The sequence below is a fragment of the Bos javanicus genome, chromosome 16 (assembly GCF_032452875.1).
Source record: "Bos javanicus breed banteng chromosome 16, ARS-OSU_banteng_1.0, whole genome shotgun sequence".
In the NCBI taxonomy this organism is placed as follows: domain Eukaryota; kingdom Metazoa; phylum Chordata; class Mammalia; order Artiodactyla; family Bovidae; genus Bos; species Bos javanicus.
In genome coordinates this window covers 52,067,661-52,093,470 of record NC_083883.1, presented here as the reverse complement: position 1 = coordinate 52,093,470, position 25,810 = coordinate 52,067,661, and the positions used below count along the sequence as shown (strand labels likewise).

Sequence of the window (25,810 nt, the reverse complement as noted above, 5' to 3'; positions counted from 1 at the left end):
CAGGAGCTCCCCATCTCCCGTGAGAGGCTTCCTCCTTGCTGAGGAACAGGGAACCCTGGAGCAGTAAGAAAGGCCTGAGTGGTTTATTGACGCTAATTTCAGGTGGTTGCCCCTCATGACCACCAGCTAGTCATCCATTCATGTCCTGGTGACCGAGCTCATGTCCAGAAACTGCAAAGGCTCCAGTGGGAATCACGGTGCAGAAGCTGGGAGGCTGGCCACACAGGCCCTGCCTTGGGCGGCACGGACTTGGACCAGATCCTGAAGGAGGAGACAGCAGTCCCAGTAGAGATTCTGGGGAGGCCAGGCCACACTCCACCCGCATGCAGCGGGTGCCCCAACACTCCAGTCTCCACGGGAACCTTGGCTGGTGCCTCAGGGTGGGGGCAGCCAGACAGGACTGCCAGCCAGCGAGGTCCTTGGGAGGCTGGCGTGATGAGCCAGTCCAGGCTTCCAGGCAGCAGTCACAGGTAAATGTGGCCCTGGGTGGACACATCCCTGGGGTACCTTGACCTCCAGCAGTTTCAGGCCAGTTTCCATCCCCAGGTGGATGAGAACCTGTAGCGCCTGGGGCCCAGGCACGGCTCAGATGAGGGCAGCGTGCCTCTTGGACTTCTGTACAAAATGCGTTTCTGCTTGAACACAGACAGGAGTCAGCAGGAAGCCAAGCAGCTCAGTCCTGCAGCTCCTGGGACTGGGCAGCAACGCAGCACAGCCTGTGGTGCCTGAGCCTGGGGTGGGCAGGTAGTCCCCAGGTCCCACCTCCATGTGGACGCAGCTGGAACCTCAAAGGCCTGGGCCTCACTGCTCTCAGAAAGGATGCAACGTATCTGCTCACCATGGGCTCCAGGGCGGAGGAGCACCCGGGGTCCTGCAGGCTGTCTCTCTCATGGGGCCCAGACCCCATGTGCCTGGCTCCCCACCTGGGCTCAGGGGCAGAGGCTGGAGTGATGCTCCAGGTTGGTCACACTGAGTGCCACGTGTGGTGAGGAAGCCCTGCAGGTGGGTGGCTCTCCCTTTGCATATGTGGCTGTAATCAGACGAGCCAAGCCAAGGCCATGTCTGGGCCCATCCTGAGGCCTCGCTGGGCAGCACCCAGCCTTTGTGCATGGGGGCCCCTCCTCTGCGGTGCGTGGAGCTGTGGGTGGACCTTGGGGTCAGACGTTGCTCACCCGGGCCTCCACAGAGGAGACAGTGGTGGGGCCCACATCCCTGTCCAAGGGCCGCTCACGCCGGACGTAGCGCGGCTTCCGCACTGAAATAGAGTCAGAGACAGGCGGGGTCAGAGCAGGGCCTGACATGGCAGGAGGGCAGCAGACTTCCCTGGGGCTCACGGGAGTGGGGGTGGGCAGCCACAAGGGAATGGGGGTGGAAGCCCACTGAGCTCCACCTCCTGGAAACCTGAAGCCCCTTGGCCAGGGCAAGGGTCTGGCTCTCCTGAAACACAAAGGCACAGGTCGTGATGTGCTAGAGGGTGGACGGTGGCCCCCTGCAGTGTACCCGTCCTAAGGTCCAGAAGCTGGGGATGTGACCTCACTTGGAGAAATGGTCTTGGCAGATCTGATTATCTGATGGGCCCTAAATCCAGTGTCCAATGTCCTCATGAGAGGGAGGCAGAGAGCAGGAGACCCAGAGGGGAGAAGCCAGTGGAAGGTGGGGCAATGGCCAGAGGGATGTGGCCACAAGCCCAGGGACACCTGCAATCCCAGAGGTCAGAAGAGGCAGGAGGGACCCGCCCCAGAGCCTCTGGAAGGAGCGGCTCTGCCCACACCTGGACTTCTGACTTCTGGCCTCCAGGACTGTGAGAGAAGACACTTCTGTCCTCTCGAGCCCCCATTTGCAGACTTTGTTATGGCCATTGCGGGAGACAATGCAGGCACCTGTGCTTGGACACGGCGCCACTCGGAAGAAATGAGATGTGTGTTTCACCGGACAGAGCAGATCTAGCCTTGACAGAGTAACTTCTCTGTCCCCCAAAGGAGGACGTCCCCACCTGTCCCCACTCCAGATCTCTGCATGGTGGCAGGAACAGTCTGGGGAGGAGGCGGGTGACGCCTGCTCTGTGGCTTGTGGCTGCGACCTCCCTACTCACGGCATCAACCGTGACACAGATGACACGGTCAAACTAAAGTGCCCGTCACCCTGGAGGGGCCGTAGGAGAGCCGGTGCGAGCCACCAGCTCCTGGCTCGGGCAGAGCGGGATCCTGGAGAAGGGCAGAGGGTGGCAGAGGTGACTCTGGACCCATGTTGGGAACCCTTGACACACTGAGCATCTGAGGAATAAAAGGGAAATTCTCACCAGAGACAAGGCACCCTATAGGATGTGGGGTAGGAGGAGCTGACGTACCTGAGGACTGAGGTGGGGGAATCATCACGGCCTTGAAAAGAGAAAAGGCACAGTGAGAACTGTGGGCAGGACGACCACCAGTCCAGACGGACAGACACCCAGATGTACAGACACAGGGCCTCCGCCTGCCCATTGGGTACTTACGGCTTCGCCAGGCTGCAGGGCGGGAGCTGCAGGGAGAGCACAGGTGTCACCTGGAGGCCACAGAGCTCCCTCAGCCTGAGCGGGGGGGTGGCACGTAGCCTAAGGGAGCCTCACTTGGGGAGCCCTCAGCCTGTGGGGGTCCCTCAGCCTGAGGGGGCATAGCCTGGGGGAGCCTCAGCTTAGGAAGGGTCCCCTCAGCCTAAACAGGTATTGAGGGGCCATCAGCCTGCGGAGGGGTCCTCTCAGCCTAGGCAGGTGTCCGTGTATCCCTTAGCCTGGGGGTCCACAAGCCTGCAGAGGGTCCCTGGATCCAGGCTCACTCCAGTCCCTACTCCTGTGTCTGTGGATGCCCTCAGCCTACCCCTGCACTTGGGATGGTGTCCCCTTATCGCCTTGAATCAAGCCACCCACCACCCTCCCCAGCATCCTGCCATCTCCATGGAGCAGACAAGCCAGTCTGCAGAGTGTCTGCCACCGTCACCTTCACAGTGAGACCCCATGACATCCACACAGACCATTCCTAGGATGTGACCACCCCCCCATCCTGACACGAGAGCCATGTGACAACCCAGCCCCCTCTAGGCTGCCTGAGATGAAGCTTTGCCCCCAGACACCAGCATCTCAGCCCGGCCCCATGCTGTTCCCCTGGGACCCCTGGAAGGAGGGGGTACCTCTGTTTCTTCCATAGAAGACCTTGGGCAGCTTGCTGGCTCGCTTGAGGTAGAAGAATGCAGCCACGGAGAGGATGAGGCCCGAGCTGATGAGAAACGTCCCCAGGAAGAGGGAGGCGGCCACCTGAGGGCCCCCTGCAAGCAAGGTGAGGGCTGGTGGTGTGCACACTTGGGCTCCCGCAGGGCCGAGGGTCCTGCATGCAGAGGTCCCCTGCACTCAGCTGACTCCCCAGGCGTCAGCTGGGGAGTTCTCAGGGGGTGGGCTGTCGAGAGGTCCAGGGTCCCCAGCTCAAGCTCTCCATCCCCTCCTCATTACTTGGCACCCACTCAGGGCCCCACAGCTCTGGCACAAGGATGACCCTGGCTTGCCTGTCGACTGTCACCCGGGTGGCCTTCCCAGCACCAGGACACCAGCCATCTCCACCTCCACAGGATCAGGACAGCCGGCAGACTGATGCCGAGCAGGGGGACTCTGCGTTCAGAAGCCTGTGGCAAGCGCCCTTCTGACCCTGCCATGTAGACAGGAGGCCAGCTATGGCCACACTGGAGCCTCAGGAGGGACGACTTCCAGCTAAACTGGCCTAGATTTGCCACAAAGGAAATGGGCTCAACACTGGACTGCATGGGCCTTACCTACCCCCCTCCGCTGCAGGGCCCAGCCCCATATTGCAAGAGGCAGGGGCTGTCTGTGCCCAACTGCCCTAACGCTGCTGTTCAGCCCACAGCAGCACAAGGCTACTTGCTTCCAGTTCTGAGACTCGCAGGGAAGGCCTGAACTATTGGTCCAGGTCAACATGTCCTCTGCTGAAGGACCAGGGTCTGGACAATCATAACCCCCAACACCTCAGAAGAGGAGGTGGCCTCACTCATCCTCTTGAATCAACCCCAGGCCCAGGGCAAGTCCTGCCCCCTGACTGCAGTGGCCTCGGGTGGCCTGAGTACCATACCCCCATGGCCTGGCCACTCTGTGGCTCCGCAGGTGTCTCAGGTACGATGGGACTCCTGGCAGCAGGAGCAGGCTGGGGCCCAGAGTGCCCAGGAGGTGGCTCCTGTGTCTGCCCTGAGGACCAGGTGGCGTAGTGGGCCCTTTTCTCTGCCTACAGTGTCTGTAGTCTCTTCAGAGACCTATGTCCTAGAGGAGCCCCCAGGGACAGGGCTGGGGTTCCTCAGGATGTCTTCCCATCATGGAAAACCATACGTCTTGGGCTCCCAGGGACTGGGGGCTTGGGCAGGGTGGTGGCTATGAGCAAGGCAAAAGGTTAAGACGTATGGCCTGTTCAGAGGCATGTGGGGGCCCATGCCAAGTGACCCCAGCCACACCCACCCTTTTGAATCAACCCCAGACCCTGACTTCAAAGCTGATAAAGCCTCCAGACCACAGGCTCTGCTCTGTGAGCAGGGCGGGGTCCTGTGCAGAGCTCTTGGCTGGGGTGGAGTCTGCCCTTGACTGTGGACATGGCCCTGCTGTGGCCAGCACGGGTGACTGTGTCTGCACTGGAAACGGCTCTGATGGTGCCCTGCATCTCCCCAGAACTGGCGTAGTGAGCTGAGACACTTACCAACACTCTGCCACCCAGGCATCCCTGCGCTCTTGTTCACAGGGAACTGTGCACCTCGGCCAGCAACTGTGGGGGAGCACAGCAGTCAGTGCTGCTGGAGGACCCCGGGGAGCCAGAGATGCAGCCCAAATGCAACTGTGGCCCAGAAAGGAGAAAGGGAGGTGGCCATGGAGGCAGAGCAGCCCCTGCCCCACAGCTGCTCTGAGGGACATGAGGACTCAGGGAGGGGACTCTGGGGGCCACGGGGGGACAGTGTCCCAGGACGGGGGACAACAACCTGGATCCCCACCCTTTCCTCCAGCACTCGGAGGTGTGGCCCCCTGGGGAGAAGCAGGCCGGAGGACGGGGTGGGGAGGGGGGAGGAAGGACGTACGGCCTCTGCACTCGGAGCTGTTGTGGGTTCCGTTCCTGCACTGGACGCAGCTGACGCTCCCATCCTCGGCCGGGCGCCCGTAGCAGCCTGTGCCAGGGGACAGGGGAGGCAGCTCGAAGCACAGCCACGCCAGCTGGCTGCCTTCAGGGAGCACTATGCTTTGCGTTTGTAAAACTATGTTTATTCCAGAACACTAGTTCACCCATTCTGGAAGTTAGGATGGACTTCAGAAAAAGAAGCCCCTCCAAAGGAACCACAGCCTGCCTTTTCTTGCCTGGGGATCCCCATGGGCCCCTTACTGGACGTCTTGGAAATGGCTTCTACAAGAATGGAATCTACAAGTATTAGGAATAGGCCTTCATTTCTTGTAAGAACCGGGCTTCTCTTCTGAAGCAGGTGGACTCTTTTTCCTTCACTTGGCATTTCTTGGGAGGGGCAGACGTCAGGGCATCTCAAGGAGGCCCAGGAATGTGGGGTCCTGGGCACAGACCTGTCACCAAGGCAGCAATACCCTCGAGGGCTCCCTCAGCCAGCCCTAAGGTAACTGGGCTCCTTGGCAAAACTGCCAGGGTGGCTGACCACGAGGAGGCCCTGGGCTGTGTGTGCAGGGCAGGACTAGCGACCAGACTTAAGGAGCAAAGGTTGACTTTATGGAGCCTTACAGCACCTGGAAAAGAGCCCAGGGCCTGGCTCACTGGCTCTCCACCTTTCCCAGTGAGTAAGGAAGGTCACCGCCCAGAAAGGCCAGGAACCTTGGCACATGGGGACTCAGGAAGGGGGAATTCACCCCAACCTAAAGCTACTAAGGTGAGGTCTGGAGGTGAGTCCTCGGCTAGGCTTCCTGGATTCGAGAGGCCTTCAGAAGTCCCATCTGAGAGTCCTTGTGAAGAGGCCAGCAAAGTAGACTTCAAAAGAGCCTATGTGGTCAATCACGGCTTTGGCTAAATTTCTTAAACAATCAGGCCCAATTTAAAGAGCATAGACTTATTTTTAAGTCACTTTGTGTCACTGTGATTTTCTCTGGTGGAAAGGGGTGGCTGTAGAGAGAAGTGATCTTTCAGTAGCAGACTGGTCTGGCTGGTGGACAGCAGACTCCAGTCCTGCTCTTCAACCTTGAGGTCCAGCCCCCATAAACTGGACTGGATCCTGAATCCCCAGCTCCTCCAGAGTCTGGCTCTGACTCTCTAAACTAACGTTTCTGCCTCTCGTCCACCTGCTGACTTGGAATCACCAAGAACCAAAACTGCCTTTTCCCAAAGCCCTGCAAACGGATGTGACCTTCAGGGCAGTCAACTCAACAGGTCACGGCAACCTGCTGCCATGCGGGCCTTCTGGAAAGTTCCAGAGAAAATCGGGCTATATCAAGGATTTCCATGCTGCCGCCACCTGCTGCCCACATGCAGAGGCCTCACTGTGGATGGAGCCCACCCGCAACCCTCTTTCTGACGTGGTCTATGCGATGGCCTGTCCCAGGACTGAGGGTCAGCACAACGTGGGAGCCGGTGATTGCCTGGTTCCATCTGCTTTCTTTCCCTTTTGCTGATTTCCTGTCCCACAACTTCTAACCCAAATCTCTCCATGGCTACCAACTTGGTTTTCAATATGTGACACTATCTGAAGGTAAAGTCTCAAGTGGGGACTGAAGGAAACCAGAATATGTCACCACTTCAGCGCAGAGATTGTTTTGAGGTGAGGCAATGAGAAAACAGCAGGTGCCAGAAGGGTGCTCTGACCTCCCTTTTCTTCCCAGAAGCAGGAAACAAACCCCATGAGAGCTGCCCCTTTCCCCCAACCAGGAGGAGACAGGACTCAGGGGCCTTGTCACCATCCCCCTCGATCCCCTTCAGCTGCCCCAGTGTCTCAGTCACTTGCCCACAGTCACCTCCTCATTCAATCTGATGTGTTAGCACTGAGGTTCTGCCACTCGTTTGGGGCTTCATTTCCTCCTGAGTCACGTAAAACTTCACACGTTTTGTGTACTTTGCTGCTCCTATCTTACGTCAGCTTGTCTCAACCCAGCTGAAACTCGCTGCGGGGAACAGGCAGTCTTGCCTGCCCCTACCTCCCAGGACGAGGCCACCGTGTCCTCCTGGGGTTCTGCCCTCAACTCCCATCATGAGGCCCCATAACCCTGCTGCCTCTGCCCACACCCCAGCCCCTCCTTCCCTAGGCCGCCTAGGCTGGTTCACACCAAAGCTCACCTGGGCCACACAGGCTAGTGCCTGGGCAGGTGGCGTTGATGTTCCCCGCATCCACACAGCACTCAGGCTGCTGACCCTAGAGGGGAGACAGCAGTGAGTTTCTGTGGCCAGGTGGTGTGTGTGGGCCAGGCCCAGGGTGGTATCCACAGAGGGGCTCCCAGAGAGCTCACCCCTACGCCCAGGGCCCAGCCTCTTATAGTCAGCATCTGGGGACTGCACCTGCTGACCTAGAGCGAGGTCAGGACACACGACTACACCGCACAGACCCTCCCTGGGACAGCACTTGCTCTCTGGCAAGCGTTTGGAGATTGAATCACAACTGAGGTGTCCGGTTGGGACCTGCTGGGGCACTCTCCCCAGCACCCAGACTCCCAAGAGCAGGAAGGAGACTCCCTCGGGCTGACCCAGAGAGCCCGTCAGGGATGTGCTGGAGCAGCCTAGTGGGCAGGGATAGACCTCTCCTCCACTGCCCGCTGCCCTCCCTCGGGGCCTCCCTGCCACCCTTTCTCAGGGGTCTCTTGGATCAGGGGCAGAGCTGCCACCTCTCGCCTTGTGAGCTACAGGCAAGCACAGGGCAGGCATTTCAAACATGAAGTTATTAGTCGCCACTTGCAGCTGGTGGCTTTGAAAATCAAAAAATGAGGCTGCTAAGAAAACAGGCACATGTGTTTCTGGACTGTGGTGACTCAGGAAGATAAACCCAGGCTCCCGTGGCCTCCCTGGTGAGAGGCCTGGGTGGGCTCTCATGATGTGTCTGCCCCTCCCTCCCGACCAAACAGCTCACAGGCCTGGACGCCTCAGTGATGCTCCTGCAATAGACACCCCCTGGGGGGATTCCAGCTCGGCCCCCACAGAGGAAAAGTTTGCCCCAGGCAGCACTTCAGGGGCAAACACGCTGGCCAGGCCCACATGCAGGAGTGGGTGGTGTGGGTGCTTCATTCACAGACCAGATGGTTAGAGGTGCCTCGAGAGCGCGTTCCAGGCAGCTCTGCTCTGTGTTCACCCAGGTTTCCCAAGACCTGGCCCAGGACTGGCAAGGAGCGCCTAAGGGTGGCCAAGAAATGGAGGGCGCCATGGGGGCCAGGCCAAGCCTGAGAAGGGAGGCTCAGCTGTCCTGTCCCACCCAACCCAGCTGAGGCAGAGTGGCCGGAAGGCCCACCATCCTGGAGACGGGCAGCCGGGTGTGTGTAGACGTGGCCAGGCACCTCCAGGAACCACTGCTCAGCACACCTGTGTCACTGACTTGGTAGTCGTCACCTGGCCAAGTTGAGCCTGGAGCGGGCATCTGTCCATCCCACTAGCTCTGGCCAGTGCCAGTGGGCAGCTGTGTGGAGACCCCATTTCAGCTCCAAGAAGAGGTCCAGCTGGGCAGAGGGAAAGGAGGGTCTAGCAGGCAGAGAGGAGCAGGGGCCAGGGGTAGGCCCGTGCGTCAGCTGCCCACCCAGAGTCACAGGCCCCAATCCTACAGGGTGTACAGTCAGTGTCTCTGGGGCTGGGACAAGGGTGGCGCCCACAGGTAGAAGGGCGAGACCCCCTGGTGAAGGGCCCACGTGCCACATGACAGGTGCTTACCGCAGTTCCTGAGGCTCTGCTAGCAACTTCCACCAGGAGGCCAGCCAGGAAGACGGCACGCCGGAGCGCCATGTCCTGGAGTGCAGGCTCTGTGAGAGAGAGGGGTGCTGTGTGGCCGCAGGTGCCACCTGCCAGCGCAGGGCATGGTTGAGGGAGGTGGGCTGGGGCAGAGGACACTTACCTGGCCCTCTTGGATGAGGGCCGCAGACATTCAGGCCCTCGCCACCCTTGATCAGCAGTCAGGGGGTTGGTCGCTGGCTCCAGAGTGTCACAACCCTGGAGCCCAGCCTGCAAATCCAGGTGGACAGGTGAGGCCCCGCTGCTGGTCAAGCACAGCCAAAAACGTCTGGGCCTTGGCCTTGGGGCTCAGGGTCTGACCAGACTTCCCTTCAGGAGCCCCCAGGGCTCAGCCTGCCCGGATCGGGATCCGACAGACTCACTCCCTCCCACTGGCTTTCCGCCACCCGTGCACTGGGGCTGCCCAGAAGGGAGGCTGAACCTGAGCGGAGGGGTCAGGGGAGCTGGCCATTCTACCCGCCACTTCATCCTGTCCTCGTAAGACCTGCATTCATTTTCCAGCATTTTCACCCAGAGACAGAACTGTCCGGCGGTGGGGTGTGCCTCTGAAGGGCCAGGCCGGTCAGAGGAACACAAGCTGCCCACCTGCTGTCATCACAGAAGGGCGTGTGAGCAACCTCTAGCTGGGGCGACGGCACAGGGAGTCCCAGGCAAGAGCTTCTGGTGGCCGGTGGGTCCAGAGAGCAAACAGACAAAATAGGACCACCAGCCTCAAGTAAACTTCCTAACACGGAAACCACTTGAAACGAGACAGCCCAGGTGATTTAGTGCTCATGCTGCCACATCTCTAGAGTAACCAGGGAAACACACTAGCCTGCACGATCCTGGAAGTAAACGTTAGTTGGATTTTTAATCAATTTCTGCCAGGTGGGAACCACAATTATAATCTGTCCCAAACACACAAAAGTCACTTCTAAAAAGACTTTTCTCTTATTAAAAACAGCTGTAGGAGGAAGCTGTGCATGAGGAAGATGAGCTCAGTTTCAAGGGAGGGTGTGTCCCAAAGAGCGCACTTGGGCCTGGGGGATGATGAGCGGCTCCGTCCACTGGCCCGGGGCCCAGGGGTCCCAGGCAGGGGTGTGTCCTGTTGCTCGCTCTGTCCTGGGTTCAGTCCAGGCTGATGGAGCAGATGGTGCTCCCCTAGTCTGGAGTCAAGTACCCTCATTAAAAACACCAGCTCTTCCCTGGGGCACCGGCCCCTTTCTAGGATGTGAAGTCCCCTCGGTGGCAACTACTGGTGTCACACACACACTGCCACCTTTGATTCAGGAATCAGCTCAGCCGACACCTCCATCTGCTTCTTAACAGACACCACTGATAGTGTGCACACCACACTGCCCCTTCTCAGACCCCACCACTACACGTGGACTGTGTCTCCTGGAATTTCAGGGGAAAAGACCGCACCATCCACGCACCTTGGGTTGGGCTCCTGCCCATCAGCATGGCCACGGGGATCTTTGAATTCCTCTGTACTTTGCCCTCTTGTGACTCAGTGGCATCCACTGTAAGGACGCTTCCCCTGCCCACTCCCTGCCAATGGCCACATGGGTGTTTCCGCATTTTGGCTAACGCTGCCGGGGACATTCTTGGGCCTGTTCCTGCATGGTCACTTGCCTTCCTTCTTGGGTCAACATCTGGAAGCACTGGGCCAAGGTAACTCTGAGAAGCTAATGCCCAGCTGTTCTCCGGCCATGGCTCCACATGCAGCCTCTGCAGCTCCGAGCGCCTCACCTGCTCCGGCCACACCAGGTCGTGATCACACACTGGCAGGTGGGTGGCGGTTCTCCTCTGTTCCCATCTGTTTCTGCAACTAGATATGGTCAGCACCTCTGTCCTGCTTGTGGGCCACTCACACTCCTTACATCTCTTGTGATGAGTCTACTCACATCTCTGGGCCACCGTGTTCGGCTGAGCTGTCTTTCTGTTATTACGTGCTAGCTCTTCACATGTCCTTTGCCGGGTATGTGTACTGCAGACATTTCTCCCATTCTGTGACTTGTCTTTTCATTTTCTTATGGGTCTCTTTAGAAGAACAAATGTTTCATTTTCATAAAATTAACTGCACCCATTTTTTCTCTAATGGTTCTTGCTTTTTTCCATCCTAAGCACTTTTTCAGATTTCTTAGCATCTTCTATGTAAATAATCATGTCCTAGGCAAATAAGTGCAGCTTTACTTCTTTACTTTTCCTGGAAGCTTGTTTCAGGGCACAGCATTTGGTCTACGTTAGAGAACATGCACTTGAAGGAATCTGTGTTCTGCTTCTGATGGGTGTGGCTCTACAAACACCACTCAGGTCAAGACTCCAGGAGTACCGTTCAGACCCTCTATGTCTTCACTGATTTCTTTAGGTCTTTTGTTCTAACAACTGGTGAGAGAAAGATGTTAAAATTGCCTATGATTGTGTAATTGCTTATTATTCCCTTTATTGGGTGTATTTGTAACTGATATGTTTTTCTGACGAAACGACCTCTTTATCACTAGAATTTTCCGGTTCTCTTTGGTAATGCTCCCTATCTTGAACCTACTTTACCTGATATTAGTATAGCCACTCCAGCCTTCTTGTGCAATTTGTAAACATACACATTTTGCATCCACTTATTTTCAGCTTGTGATTTTTATGTTTAAAGTGAATCTCCCGTAGACAGCATGTTATAGGGTCTTGCTTATTATCCATTCTTATCATTTCTAACTTTTAACTGGAGAGTTTAGTCCACTAATATTTAATGTAAATATCACTGTGGTTAGACTCAGGCCTACCATTTTATTATTTGTTTTCTACTTGTTCCTTTGTCTTAATACACAAAAGATTATTTTTTTAGAACAGTTTTGGCTCATCGCTAAACTACGCAGGAAGTGAGAGAGTTTCATACACCTGCTGCCCCCACACAAGCAGAGCCTCTTCCATTACTAACATCCTGCCCCAGGGAAGCACTCTGATGAACCTACATGGGCACATCACTCTTGCCTCAAGTCCATGTTTAGAACAGGATCACTTTTGATGCTGGGCTTTGGCAAGTGTATAATGACACTGTGGTTGGGTTTAAGGCTACTGTTTTGTTTTCTGCTTGTCTCTCCAGTGTTTTACTTCTCTCTTTCCTGCTTTCTTTAACATTATTTGAATTTTTTTAAGTTCCCTTTCAATTTACCTTCTAGTTCTTTAGTTATGGTTCTCCGCATTATTTCATGGTTGTTGCCCTGACCCCGTTTTACAGCCTGCTTAGAACACTGCAGCATGACACGCCAAGGCAGAACCTGCAGGTCCGTGGACCCCTCACTGCGCTCATGTGATGGCCATCATGCATATTTCACCTGCATGCATTACAAACTCAAGACACGTTCTGATTTTTTTCTTTAAATACATATTTCATGTTTTTTGGTGGGGAGCGGGGTGAGTCATGTGGCATGCAGGATCTTAGTTATCTGATCTGGCATTGAGCTAGTGCTCCCTACATAGGCAGTGTGGAATCTTAATCACTGGACTGCCAGGGAAGTCCCTAAATACATACTTTAAAAAAGACATTCCCCCAAGTATTTACTCTTTCTGATGCTCATCACTCGCATAAAGATCTGAGTTTCACTCTCATATCATTTACCTTCATCCAGGAAAAACTTCCTTTAGCATTTCTGACAGTACACAGATGATGGCAACAAATTCTACCAGCTTTCCTTTTTCTGAAAATATCTGTATTTAGCACATGCTGCTGGGAGGTTGACTGTCTTTCTTCTAGCACTCCACTGGCCCTCTGATGGTAAGTTTCTAGTGTTCGCAGCACTGTGTGTATGTAATCTGTTGTTTTTCTCTGGCTGCTTTCAAGATTTTTAAAGCGAATCTTAAAGTGTTCAGTAACTTAAAAATGATGTGTCCAGGTGTGGTTTTAGTCATATTCACCTGGTTTGAGACTCCTTGAGCTTCTTCAATCTATAAGTCTATGTTTTTCGCCACACTGGGAGAGTCCGTTCTTCAAGCGCTTCTCCGGCCCCACCGCGCCTCTCGCCTCCTCTCCGGGCCCCACAGTCACTGTGCACTTCACACTCGTCGATGCCCTCTGAGTCCCTAAGGCTCCTCTTGCTTTCCCCCATCTGAATACTTCTTGTCCTTTCCAGTCTATTATGCCCATTCAGTGAATGTTTTATTTCAAGTGTTATATTTTTCAATTCTAAAATTTCCATTTGACTGGTTTTAAAAAACATTTTCTATCCCTCTGCTGAGATTTCCTATGTTTTTGTTCACTAGGAGTGTATTTTCCTTTACGTCACTGAACACAGTTACTCCATTGGCTTTGAAGTGCTTGTCTGATCACCTAACACCCGAGTCATTACATGATGACAGTCTGTTGATTGATTTTCCTTTGAGGATGGTTCACAGCACCCCAGCTCTTTGTATGTGGAGTAACTTTGGATTGCAAAGACTCTGCAACCTGTTACGTTGCAGAGACTCTGAATTCAATTATATTCCTCTGAAGAGAGGAATGGTTTTGATTTGGTGGTAGTGGTTTAGTCGCTAAGTCGTGTCTGACTCTTGTGACCCCATGGACTGTAGCCTGCCAAGCTCCTCTGTTCATGGGATTCTCCAGGCAAGAATACTGGAGTGGGTTGCCATTTCCTTCTCCAGGGGATCTTCCTGACCAAGGAATCAAGCCCAGGTCTCCTGCAGTGCAGGCTGATTCTTTACAGAGCTACAAGGGAAGCAAGGGAAGAGAGTTTATGGTTATGATTTAGTAGGTAATTAATTTCATTAGATTCAAAAAGGAAACTGTCACCATCAATGTTGTGATAAGCGGTGGCCTCACTCTTGGTCGAGGTGGCTTCCCACCTGCCCTGTGTATGCTTGGTTCAGGGCTTGGCCAGAAATTGGAGTAGAATTTATTTGCAGAATTCATTTTTCTGGGAATTCTCTTACTCTGAAGCAGCTGCATCATGCCCAGCTCCTCGCCCTGTCTAACAAGGAAGGGCGTGGTCTTTCCACCAGAGTTCTAACCACCCCACACCACCGCTGCAACTACACTGCCCTCAAAGTTACGAAATACAAACAGGAAACACACTCTGGGCCTGCCACTTCCTCTAAGTTTAAGCTGCCCTCAGAACCTGCCTGCCGTGTCCCTTCTCAGGTGTCCTCAGGCAGCTGCTTCCTGTAGCTTGTTCTTGGTTGATAACTGCCACCTGAGGGAGAGTCGCTTTATTGGAGCTAATTCTTCTACCCTGGGAACAACTAACTGCACTGCATAGTTTTTTTATTCAAAAACCCAATGGTGGGCACAGAGGCTGTTTCCAACATCCTGCCCCTGGTCAGTAGCAGGGCACATGGAGAGAACTCCTTGGCCATGATGGTCTTGTCTCCACTGGGCAAGAATCAGCCCCAGGGCAACAAACAGGGGATGGATGCCCAAACACTATTCTCGTTTAAGAACGTGACTCCAGTCGCAAAAAGATTAATTTAAAATAATAAGTTACACTGAACATTACTTTAGTAGCCCCTTTCATCTCTAAAACATTCCCTGAAGGATGATCAAATTAATCATCTGAGGTTTATTCTCCTATGATATGTATTTTCACAACTTGGAGATCATACAGCACCTGTTGTGTGCCAAGCACCACTCTGAGTTCTTCACTCATATTAACCCATTCGACCCTTTCAACAATGCCTGCAATAGACTCCTTTTAAAGAGGGGAAAACGGGCTTCCACAAGACCACATGGCGAGTACACGGCAGGGTGAGGACCAGCCAGGCCTGGTGCCAGAGCACCTATCTACCCACCACACTGAATTGGGGTCCAAATGTTTCTCCTGAAGCCAGTGGGCACTGCTTGTTTTACAGTGTTCAACTAATACATTTAGCATGTCTGGCCAAGTATGGTGCAGTTCTACAGAAGTTCTCTTTTTTATTTTGGCTGCACAGAGAGACTTGTAGAATTTTAATTCCCTGACCAGGGATCGATCCCAGGCCCTTGGCAGGGGGAGCACAGTCTTAGCCACTGGACTCAGAAATTCTCAATGTAGTAAACAAAGACATCTGAGACTTTAAAAATTAAATATAGTACACCTCTATTTTTAAAGAATATTAGCTAAAGACAAAAATTGTGTTGTAGGATTTTCTAGCACAAGAAGTAAAACATCCCTCCAAGAGTACAAGAAGTAGAAGGTGGTCACTGGGACCCTCTGTATACAGATCTCACATTGTTTGTGAAGTATAGGATTAATTTTTAAGGTAGACCATGACAAATTAAACCTCTACAGGAACCCCTAAAAAAGTAACAAAAGGGCAGAACTAAAATGTCGATAAATATCAAACAAAATTTTTAAAAACTTGGATTCACCAAATAAAAGACAGGAAAGGAGGAATACAGAAACAGATGGAAAAACAGAAATCACACATGAAGGTGGTAGACTTAAACCCAAACACTCTAATAATCGTACTAAATACTCCATCAAAAAGTAGAGATTAACACTACTAACCACTAGGGAAATGCAGCAAATATACTACTCCACAACCGTGAGGATGGCTGCTATCCAAAAAAGCCAGAAAAAACGAACGTAGAGAAATTTCCACCACCTTTTCTGTTGCTGGGGGAAATGTTAAGTGGTGCAGCTGCTGTAGAAAAGGGCAGGGCAGTTTCTCAAATAAAACACAGAATTACCATATGATCCAGCAATTACACTTGTGATTATACACTCAAAAGAATAAAAAACAGGGTCTTTAAGAGACATTTGTACACTGGTGTCCACAGCAGCATTATTCACAATAGCCACACAAACACACAAAGGGTAGAAACAACCCAGATATCCATCAGTGAATGAATAAACAAAATGTGGCCCATCCATACAATGGAAGATCATTCAGCCTTATACAGGAGGAAATTCTGACACATGCTACAACATGGGTGACGTAATAAAAGGTGACATAAGCCAGTCACGAGAGGACAAATAATGTGTGATTCCACTTATATGAGGTCACCAGGGGCAGCAAATCCATAGAGACAAAAAGTAGGAGGGTGGGTGCCAGGGGCTGGGCAGGAGGAATGGGAGTTAGTGTTTAATGGGGATAGAGTTTCAGTTTGGAAAGATGGAAAGTTCTAGAGGCAGATGGTGGTAAGTATTGTACAATATCATAAAAATTCTTAATGTTACAGGCTATAGACTTAAAAATGGTTAAAATGGTAAATTTCATATTATGTATATTTTACTGCAATAAAATATCCAGAAAAAATGAAAGTACATAATACATATAAAGTGCCTCATAAATGATAGTTATTAAAGTTATTTTTTTTAAATAGAGATTGTCAGATTGAATAAAAAAGCAAGACCAAATGATATGTGCTTTATAAGAAACAAGTTTAACTCTTGTATAGATATATATAAATAATATGCATAATATACATATTTTAGAAAACTTATGAATTTTTGCCTAACTAAAAAAAATTATGACAGTTTGATTCTACTTGTTTAACTTAGTATGAACAGATTGCTAGGTTTCTAATTTTAAAAATAGATATGAGACAAGCAACAAAGGTTTGCTGTACAGCATGGGGAACTACTGTCAATATCTTGTAATAACCTACAACGGAAAATATAAAAAATAATATGTTTATGTATAACTGAAACACACAAGAAAAGAATTCTACATTTTGAAATTTAGTAATGTTTATCTTTTTGCCAGTTTTTCTAAATGTCCTATGGACATCTAATAACGTATGATATACAAAATTTTAAACATTTTATGTAGGATATAAGATTAATATAAATTAATATAAGTAGAAATCTATTATATTTAAATTATTAATGACATCATTCAAGATGCTCCTATTCTTATTTTTTCTGCACTTGATAAAATATTCTCAGAGAAATGTTAATATGTCTCACTATGATTATATTTTTTTCCCTTATATTTCTTCTGATTTTTGCTTTATGTATCTTTGTTCCTTTGTTGTTTCATGTTAAATGGTTTTATGATGTCTATCTTCTTTGTGAACTGTACTTTTTATCATTAAAAATATTCATCTTTGTTTCATTTAAAAATAAATAAAAATTTAAAAGAAGCAAATATTTTAAAAAAAGAAACAAGCTTAAAACATAAAGACACAGAATATTGAAAGCACAAGATGGAAAAGATAGTCTATACAATTACTGAGCATAAGACACTCATGCCAATATATTGATACCAGACAAAGCAGACTTCAAGAAGATAACTGCCTTAGAGAAGAGAGGGACCTTTCACAACAATAACACAGTAAATTCATCAAGAAGATAATCAATCTTCTTATATTGATTTGTATGCACTCAATAAAACCTTCCAAATACATGAAGTTGACAGAACTGAAAGGAAAAAGACAGATTCACAACTGTGATTGGAAACTTTAATATCCCTCTTTCAGTAACTGACTGGACGAGTAGAGAAAAAGAGAAAAAGGATATATCAACTGACTCAACTCACAAGTATAGAATATGACACTCAAAAAAAGTATAAGACACATTCTTAAGTGCAAACAAAATATTCACTAACAGACCATATGCTAGACCATAAGACAAGTGTCAACAAATTCAAAGGGTAAAAATCATACAGAATATATTCTCTAATATATTCAGAATATAAATCAATAACTAAAGATACTCAGAAAATCTCCAAATATTTGTAAAGGAAACAATAGACTTCTAAATTACTCGTGGATCAAACACAAGAAAATTTCAAGTATTTTTAACAAAAAGATAAAGTGCAACCTATCAGATTTTGTGTAGGAAACTAAGCAGTGCTTAGAAAGAAATTTGTGGTTTTTAATGCCTGTATAAGAAAAGACAAGTGTAAAATCATCGATCTATGCTTCCATCTAAGAAGACAGAAAAAGAAGAGTGAATTAAACCATGTTAGGCAGATGAAGGGAAATAACAAGAGTAGAAATGAATGAAACAAAAAATGAACAAAAGTTAGAGAAAGTAAGCCAAGTCAAAAGGCGGTTCTTTGAAAAGATTAATAAAATTGATAAACCTCTAGCAAGAATAATCAAAAAAAATCAATGTGAATTATCTACATAGAAATTAAAAAGCAGACAGGCATTACTGCAAATACTACAAACCTGGTGGGACCATTAGTCAATATTATAAACAACTTTACGCCAATATATTCAACAACCTACTGCTGCTGCTGCTAAGTCGCTTCAGTCGTGTCTGACTCTGTGCGACCCCATGGACGGCAGCCCACCAGGCTCTCCCGTCCCTGGGATTCTCCAGGCAAGAATACTGGAGTGGGTTACCATTTCCCTCTCCAATGCATGAAAGTGAAAAGTGAAAGTGAAGTCGCTCAGTCGTATCCGACTCCCAGCGACCCCACGGACTGCAGCCTACCAGGCTCCTCCGTCCATGGGATTTTCCAGGCAAGAGTACTGGAGTGGGGTGCCATTGCCTTCTCCAAATGAGCAAATTTATTTAAATACACAAATTAACAAAAATGACACAGATGAGGAAGAAAAATCTGAACAATTTTATATACATTAAAGAAATTGGGAGCTTTTTCTGGTGGTCCGGTGGTTAAGAATTCACCTTGCAATGCAAGGGACACTGGTCCGATCCCTGGCTGGGAAGAGCCCACATGCCGCGGAGCAGTTGAGCCCGTGCACTGCAACTAGAGCCCATGCTCTCCAACAGGAGAAGCCACCGCACCAAGGAGCCCTTGCTCTGCAACGACACAGCAGCCACCGCTTGCCACAACTAGAGAAAGCCCATGACCAGCAACAAAGACCGAGCATAGCCAAAAATAAATATATTTTTTAAAAAAGAAACTGAATTAATAACATTAAAACTTCCCACAAGAAAAGGCAATGAACCCAGATGGCTTTAATGGTGAAGTCTATCAAAAAATTAAGGAGGAATCAATGCCTATACTACACAAAGCCCTTCAGAAAGCAGAGGGGAAGCCATATGTTCCAACTCGGTTATAAGCCCAGCAGGCAGGACTCAGACCCAGACCAGCAAAACCAGACAAAAACATCACAAGGGGAAAAAAGCAGACTAACATCCCTCATGAACACAGACCCCCAAACTCTTAACAAAACATTAGCAAACTGCATGCCTGCTTTCAGCAAATACTGAAAGGTGACAAAACACGACCGAACAAGTTTCTTCCAGGAACTTAAGACTGACTTTACATCAAAACCAGTCATCAACCACTTTAACAGAATAAAAGGGTTCTACTAAATATAACCATTTGAGCAGATGCAAAACAAGCCTTTGACAAAATTTCAGCCCCATTCATAATAACACTCAATAAACTGAAAACAGAAGGAGATACCCTCAGCATGAAGAAAGACATCCCCAAACAACCCACAGCTCATGACAGGCTAACCGAGACAAGGCCAGGACACTCAGCCTCTGCAGGTCTTGTCAACACCGCCCTGTGGCTCAAGCCAGAGCAGTAACGACAGAAAACAAAGCAAAAGCCACAAGGATTAGAAACAGGAGTGATCCTGCCTCTGTGCTCACAGCATGACTGTTCATACGGGAGATCCTAGGAAATTTTAAAAACCTACTATGATTTGTAGGTGAATTCAGCAATGTTCCAAGAATATAAAGTGAAAATGCAAAATCAATTGTTATTTCTATACACTGGCAACAAGTGATTGGAAAATAAAACTTAAATAAATATTAATGTCATTCACAATAGCATCCAAAAACAATCTATTGGTGGGAATAAATTTAATAAAAAAAACGTGTAATTGCTGTACACAGAAAACTACAAAATACTGCTGAGAGAAGTTCAAGATCCAAATAATGGAAAGATATACTATAATGGTATATATATATATTGGCACAAACACACACACATATATATGTGTGATATCTCCATTAATCCATGTGAATGAACTAGAAGACTCAATATTATTAACTTCTCCCTAAATTGATCCAATATTTTATATAATCCCAAGCAAAATTACAGCAGAACTGTCACAAGACAGTGTGGACTGATGAACAGAGATTAGTGTAACAGAAACTGACCCTCACAAAAACAGTCAAATGATTTGTGACAAGGTGCCAAAGCAATTCAATGGGGAAAGGAAAATTCTTTCAACAAGTGGTGCTGGACAGCTGGTTACTCGCATGGAATAAAAAGTGAGCCTAGGACTTCCTTGGTGGTCCTGTGGCTAAAGATCCGCCTGCCAATGCAGAGGACACAGGTTCAACCTCTGGTCCCAGTACCACACTACGGAGCCTGCACTCTAGAGCCCACAAGCCACAACTACTGAAGCCTGCAGCCCCTAGGGCCTGTGCTCCGCCACTGCAGTGAGAAGCTCGAGCATCCCGCTCGCCACAACTAGGAAAGCCTGCCCCAAAATGAAAACCTGCTGCTGCTGCTGCTAAGTCGCTTCAGTCGTGTCCGACTCTGTGCGACCCCATGGACGGCAGCCCACCAGGCTCCCCCACCCCTGGGATTCTCCAGGCAAGAATACTGGAGTGGGTTGCCATTTTCTTCTCCAATGCATGAAAGTGAAAAGTGAAAGTGAAGTCGCTTAGTCGTGTCCAACTCTTAATGACCCCATGGACTGCAGCCCACCAGGCTCCTCCACCCATGGGATTCTCCAGGCAAGAGGACTGGAGTGGGGTGCCATTGCCTTCTCCAAACGAAAACCTACTGCAGCCAAAAAAAGTGAAACTAGGCTCACAGCATACGAAAAATCAATTAGAGATGGCTCACAGACCACCTGATGTGAAGAGCCAACTCACTGGAAAAGACCCTGATGCTGGGAAAGATTGAAGGCAGGAGGAGAAGGGGACCACAGAGGACGAGATGGTTGGATGCATCACCGACTCAATGAACGTAAGTTTGAGCAAGCTCTGGGAGATGGTGAAGGACAGGAAGGCCTGGTTTTCGGCCTTCAGTCCAAACTGGTTTTTGCAGTCGCAAAGAGTCGGACACAACTGAGCAACTGAACAACACAGACCTAAGCACAAAACTGAATCTATTAACTTTCTACAAGGAATTACAGGAGACTATCTTTTTGACTTTTGGTTGTGTGCGTGCATGCTCAGTCGCTTCAGTTGTGTCTGACTCTGCGTGACCCTATGGACTACAGCCTGCCAGGCTCCTTTGTCCATGGGATTCTCCAGGCAAGAATACTGGAGTGGGTTGCCATGCTCTCCTCCAGGGGATCTTCCCAACCCAGGGATCGCACGCATGTCTCTTCAGTCTACCTATATCGGCAGGCAGGTTCTTTACCATGAGCACCACCTAGGAAGCCCATGATTTTTGGTTAGGCAAAGACTTTTAAATAGAACACCGAAAGCGTGAGCCAAAAGAAAAACTGATAAAATGAACTTCAACAATATTAAACACTTTTGCTCATTAAAATACACTGTTATGGTGGATATACACTCTATGCATTTGCCAAAACCCACAGAAAGTTATATCATAGAGTATACTTTAATATACGCAAAAAAATCAACAACACCCACCAGGGATGTCAGGATGGAAAGCAGACTGTGACCACCGAATCCAACTGTATCACAACGGATGACACTAACACACAGGAGGGGACAGGATGAGAGTGTTTAGAAAATACTCTTTGGAAATTGTTAAGCCCAATGATAAGAAGAAACAGAATATAAAACATTGTACTCAAGTTGATAATTTTGTTTTTAAAGGTGGGGAGGTATATCAGGTGAACAATTCTGAAACTGCTTTCTAAATACACTGGGGTGAGACAAATAAGAAAATGACGGCAATGGTGGTGAGAAGGTTACACATAAGCACTTTCGTTACAGATTACAGGTTACAGACACACAGGTGAACAGGCATATACTTACCTATCTGCTAAGAGGACTACAAGCAATGACCCCAGCAGCAGTGCCCACACCCACTGCCTGGTTCCTGGTCTCTAAATCCCACTCTCCAATGAAATGAACTAGTGATCCTTGGAGAACTGTGGCAGGAACGCTACAAGAGGAAGAGAAGCTGGAGTGGCCGGCAGCGTGAGAAAGGGAAGAAGTTCTTAAAAGTAGGAGCTGGGGGTTGATGATGTCCTGGTGGTTAAGGCTGGAACAGATGAGCAGCCAGCCAAACAGCACAGAGCTGGGTCCCCTCCAGAGTGCAGACACACACCCACAAGTCCGTCCTCCTCATGGAATTCCAGAAGACGGTGGGTCTTCCCTGAGCTTAGCTCCCACCCCCAGCAGGGTGGGCTGCCTCTCCCTGCGTGGCTGCCAAAGAGACTGGAGAACAGGACAAGGAGCAACTCTCCTTGGCAGACACCACCTGAGCCAGGTGACCAGGCCGACGGCCCCCAAGATGTCGTTCAAACGTCAGCTGCCCTGATGTGATGTGACAAGAGGGCCACCTCACTTCTGGGGTCTTCTTTCCAAAAACCCACAACCCCTGTCCAACTAGAAGAAAACACAGCAGACAAACCCCAAATCAGGGATGTTCTCCTCATAGCTGTCATGGGATCCAGGGCAGAAAGAGGACCCTGGGGCAGCATGTGACCTGAAGCCTGGAGTGCCGGGAACAGTAACAGAGCACTGTCGTGCTTCAGCTTTCACAAATGTGCCTCGGTTTGCAACTTTTCTGTAAATCTAAAACTACTCCAAAAGATTTTAAGTTAATTTTAAAGACACCATTAATAATGTGAATAGGCAAGTTCAAACAATGGATGGTAATTATCTATCTATCTGCATTAAACCCCAGTCTCCTCCATTATAGACAGATTCTTTATTGACTGAGCCAGGGCTTCCCCAGAGAAGGCAATGGCAACCCACTCCAGTACTCTTGCCTGGAAAATCCCATGGACGGAGGAGCCTGGTAGGCTGCAGTCCATGGGGTCACCAAGAGTCGGGCATGACTGAGCGACTTCACTTTCACTTTTCACTTTCATGCATTCGAGAAGGAAATGGCAACCCACTCCAGTATTCTTGCCTGGAGAATCTCAGGGACAGAGGAGCCTAGTGGGCTGCCGTCTATGGGGTCGCACAGAGTCGGACACGACTGAAGCGACTTAGCAGCAGCAGCAGCAGAGCTTCCCAGGTGACAGTAGTGGTAAACAATCTGCCTGCCAATGCAGGAAACATAAGAACTGTGGGTTAAATCCCTGGGTTGGGAAGATCCCCTGGAGTAGGAAATGGCAAGCTGCTCCAGTATTCTTGCCTGGGAAATCCCATGGATGGAGGAGCCTGGCAGACTACAGTCCATGAGATCATAAACAGTTGGACATGACTGAGCATATATATACACACACACACACGCACACACACACACACCTGTCTCAGCTTGTATCCAGAGACCTAAAGGACCTGCTTAGATGCCTTGAGTGGGCGCCACAGGTCCAGCATCAATATTCAAGCACATGCAAATGGAAGACACAAGCAAACACCTCTCTGCCCACCAAGCCCACACAGCAGTCTCATGCCCACAGAACACACATGGAAGAATGTGCACAATTCTGTCACCCAAGGCAATGCCAGGAACCCACACAAGTGCCCTCCAGGGACGGGTATCATGCTGAGGACAACCAAGGCCGCTCCACAGACTACAAGGTCTAACATGGCACCACAAAGGAATGAGGCAGAAGTCAGAACTGTGCCTGCTTCTGGGAGGCGGGCCTGGAAAGGCTTAGGAAGTCTCGGTCAGCCCAGGGCAGCGTAGACAAGGTGCTGCTCCTCACAGAACTGGGTCTGGGAGGCCCAAGATCCAGGTGCTGGCAGATCTGGGTTTGGTGAGGCCCTTTCTGGACTGCAGAAGGCTTCCTTCGAAAGATCCTCCAGGCCCTTCCTTGGTGTATGAGCAACTGTGTTCCTCCTATTGTTAGGGTATTGATCCCCTCATGGGCCCAACCTTACCCTGAGCACCCCCAAGGGCCCAGCTGTAGACACCATCACATGGGGATCAGGGCTTCCACCTGACAATCCAGAGGACCCGACACGAGGGAAGCTTTAGGGATGACAGAAGTGCCCTCTATCACCACAATGTGCTGGCTACACAGCTGTATACATTTGTCAAAATTGGTCAAATGAATCTATGCACCTCACTTATGTGAATTATACTTAATCATGAACTGAATAATTGCAATTCATTTTCAATTTTGAAAATCTTAGCCAAAAAGCTAAGGAATTGGGTACAAAAACTTGTTCAAGGTAATTAAAAATTCGGTGAGAATTTAAATTGTACCACGTCTTCTTTCACAACTCATTTTTCTTTAGAGGAACTGGTTTCAAGGAAGAAGTCACTGTGATTTCTGAACAAGTAACACTTCAGGTATCCAGGGGGAATTATTCTGGCTCATCAATTTCCTGATGCTGGGAAAAGCTGAGGGCAAGAGAAGGGGGCAACAGAGGATGAGATGGTTGGATGGCCATCACTGACTTAATGGAAATGTGTTTGAGCAAACTCAGGGAGATAGTGATGGACAAAGAAGCCTGGTGTGCTGCAGTTCATGGGATTACAAACAGTCGGCTATGACTGAGCTACTGAACAACAACAATCAACTGGGGTTGGGTGCTGGCCAGAAAACCTCAGGAACGCCTTTCCAACAGGAGGCCCTGCCCGGGGAATCACGGTGGGAATGCACGCTTCGCCAACCTTCCCCGCGGCTGTGGCTGGAGAGCGGAGAGGGGCAGGGGGCCAACCGCTTCAAAGTTCACGTTGCTGATCTTTGCTTTTGCTTCTCCCATTGGATCTCCAGCTCCTCACTGAGGCCACCGCTCATCAGCGTCTCAGCAAGCAAAGGGCGCCGAGGCGGAACATGGCTCTCGGGACAGAATGAGAACACAGACTCCTCGTTCACATGCTGCCCGTTCCGAAAATCCCCCCGCGCTCATGGAGGATCATCAGCGCAGTTACCGATCTGACAGCTGTACAGAAAACATTCCAGGCTGCTGACACGCTCTGTGGCCTCAGCAGCGCCGAGACAGTGCTGCCGGAGGACCCCTGGAGACTCGCTGGAGGGGGTCCTTGATCTTGGGGACGCAGGATTCTCAGTGATGCGGTGACCAGAGGGCGTTCTTCAAGTGAATTACCGGACAAATCACAGCTTACCTCGCGGAACTGGGCAATACAGGAGAGGCGGCAGCGCCCTCGGGATGCCGGTGACCCCTAGAGGCGCGGCCGCTCCGCCTTTGGGAGGAGCGCCCACGGCGGGGTGGGGCGCGCATGTGCCAGGAGAAACTTTCCGGAAAACCCGGGTTTTATTTCCTCCGAGGAGCTGGTGAAATCACTGTGGCGGTTCAGATTCCGGCTAACACAGACTGCTGTGGGGGTACTGGGAGGAGCGGAGAAGGACGGGACCCAGCTCTACCCCCGGAGCCACAGGGACCCCGGAACAGGACAAAAGGGCCCTCTGGGCTCTCGGGAACCTCCGAGGAGCGCGTTAACCCGAACGCTGCGCCTTGAAACGCTGTGAGACGCGCGTCCGAAACCCGGTATCAAATAAACGGAAACTAAGCGTCAATTAAATCGTCCTGATGACAACGCACACAGACCCCGCTGAGCCACAGTGGACACACTAGGGGCGATAAACCCACTCGCTGGCCCTCCCGCGCGGCGGAGGCGTCCGGAGCCGGTGACGGGGGCGCGGACCGCGGAGGAGCAAGGCGGACGGACCTCGCGCCACCGCCCCACCCCGCCACTGCAGCCTTGCCGGGGGGCCGCACCCTGAGGGCCGCCCCAGCCCCTGGCCCGCCCCCGCGCCCGCCCCCCCCCCCGCCCCCGGCCGCTCACTCACCCCCGCGCCCTTCGAGTTCCTCTTTCGTACCCCCTGCCCTCCAGGCGGTCTCGTTGTGCCCCCTGGGACTTGTAGTCTCTCCGCCACCAGAGCCAGAGCGCCAGGGAGCGTGGCTCCCAGCCCAAAACTACACCTCCCAGCGGTCCACGGTATAACCGCCCGGTCAAGTGGG

At 50.5% G+C, this 25,810-nt stretch overlaps 1 protein-coding gene and 1 long non-coding RNA gene across 7 annotated transcripts; one reads left to right on the top strand and one right to left on the bottom strand.

Moving 5' to 3' along the window:
* Positions 1 to 67: 67 nt before the first annotated feature.
* On the bottom strand, positions 68 to 25,597 carry C16H1orf159 (chromosome 16 C1orf159 homolog). 6 transcript variants are annotated; one of them, XM_061383158.1, is made up of 9 exons: positions 24,498 to 25,597; positions 9,049 to 9,155; positions 8,868 to 8,956; positions 7,296 to 7,371; positions 5,095 to 5,181; positions 4,722 to 4,787; positions 3,163 to 3,356; positions 2,348 to 2,378; positions 68 to 1,255 (listed from the first exon to the last, which is right to left on the bottom strand). In XM_061383158.1, exons 3-9 carry the CDS (start codon positions 8,937 to 8,939, stop codon positions 1,158 to 1,160), a joined length of 624 nt encoding a protein of 207 aa, XP_061239142.1. In that variant the 5' UTR covers positions 8,940 to 8,956; positions 9,049 to 9,155; positions 24,498 to 25,597; the 3' UTR covers positions 68 to 1,157. The 6 variants fall into 6 exon arrangements, with proteins under 6 accessions (XP_061239142.1, XP_061239144.1, XP_061239141.1 ...); XM_061383160.1 differs by lacking the exon at positions 24,498 to 25,597 and adding an exon at positions 2,492 to 2,517 and having other exon boundaries at positions 3,163 to 3,297; positions 9,049 to 13,445; XM_061383157.1 differs by lacking the exon at positions 24,498 to 25,597 and adding an exon at positions 10,361 to 13,445.
* LOC133227977 (uncharacterized) lies at positions 15,954 to 17,798 on the top strand. Its single transcript, XR_009730014.1, has 2 exons — positions 15,954 to 16,033; positions 16,979 to 17,798. It is a non-coding gene; the product is annotated as an uncharacterized LOC133227977 (long non-coding RNA).
* Positions 25,598 to 25,810: the final 213 nt, after the last annotated feature.

Coding starts and splice junctions, on each gene's coding strand:
- C16H1orf159 (XM_061383158.1), bottom strand. CDS start 8,939: ATGGCGCTCCGGCGTGCCGTCTTCCTGGCTGGCCTCCTGGTGGAAGTT. Junction 7,372..8,867: donor GCAGAGCCTCAGGAACTGCG/GTAAGCACCTGT, acceptor TCTCCCCTCTAG/GGTCAGCAGCCTGAGTGCTG. Junction 3,357..4,721: donor GCCTGGGTGGCAGAGTGTTG/GTAAGTGTCTCA, acceptor CTCTGCATGCAG/GACCCTCGGCCCTGCGGGAG.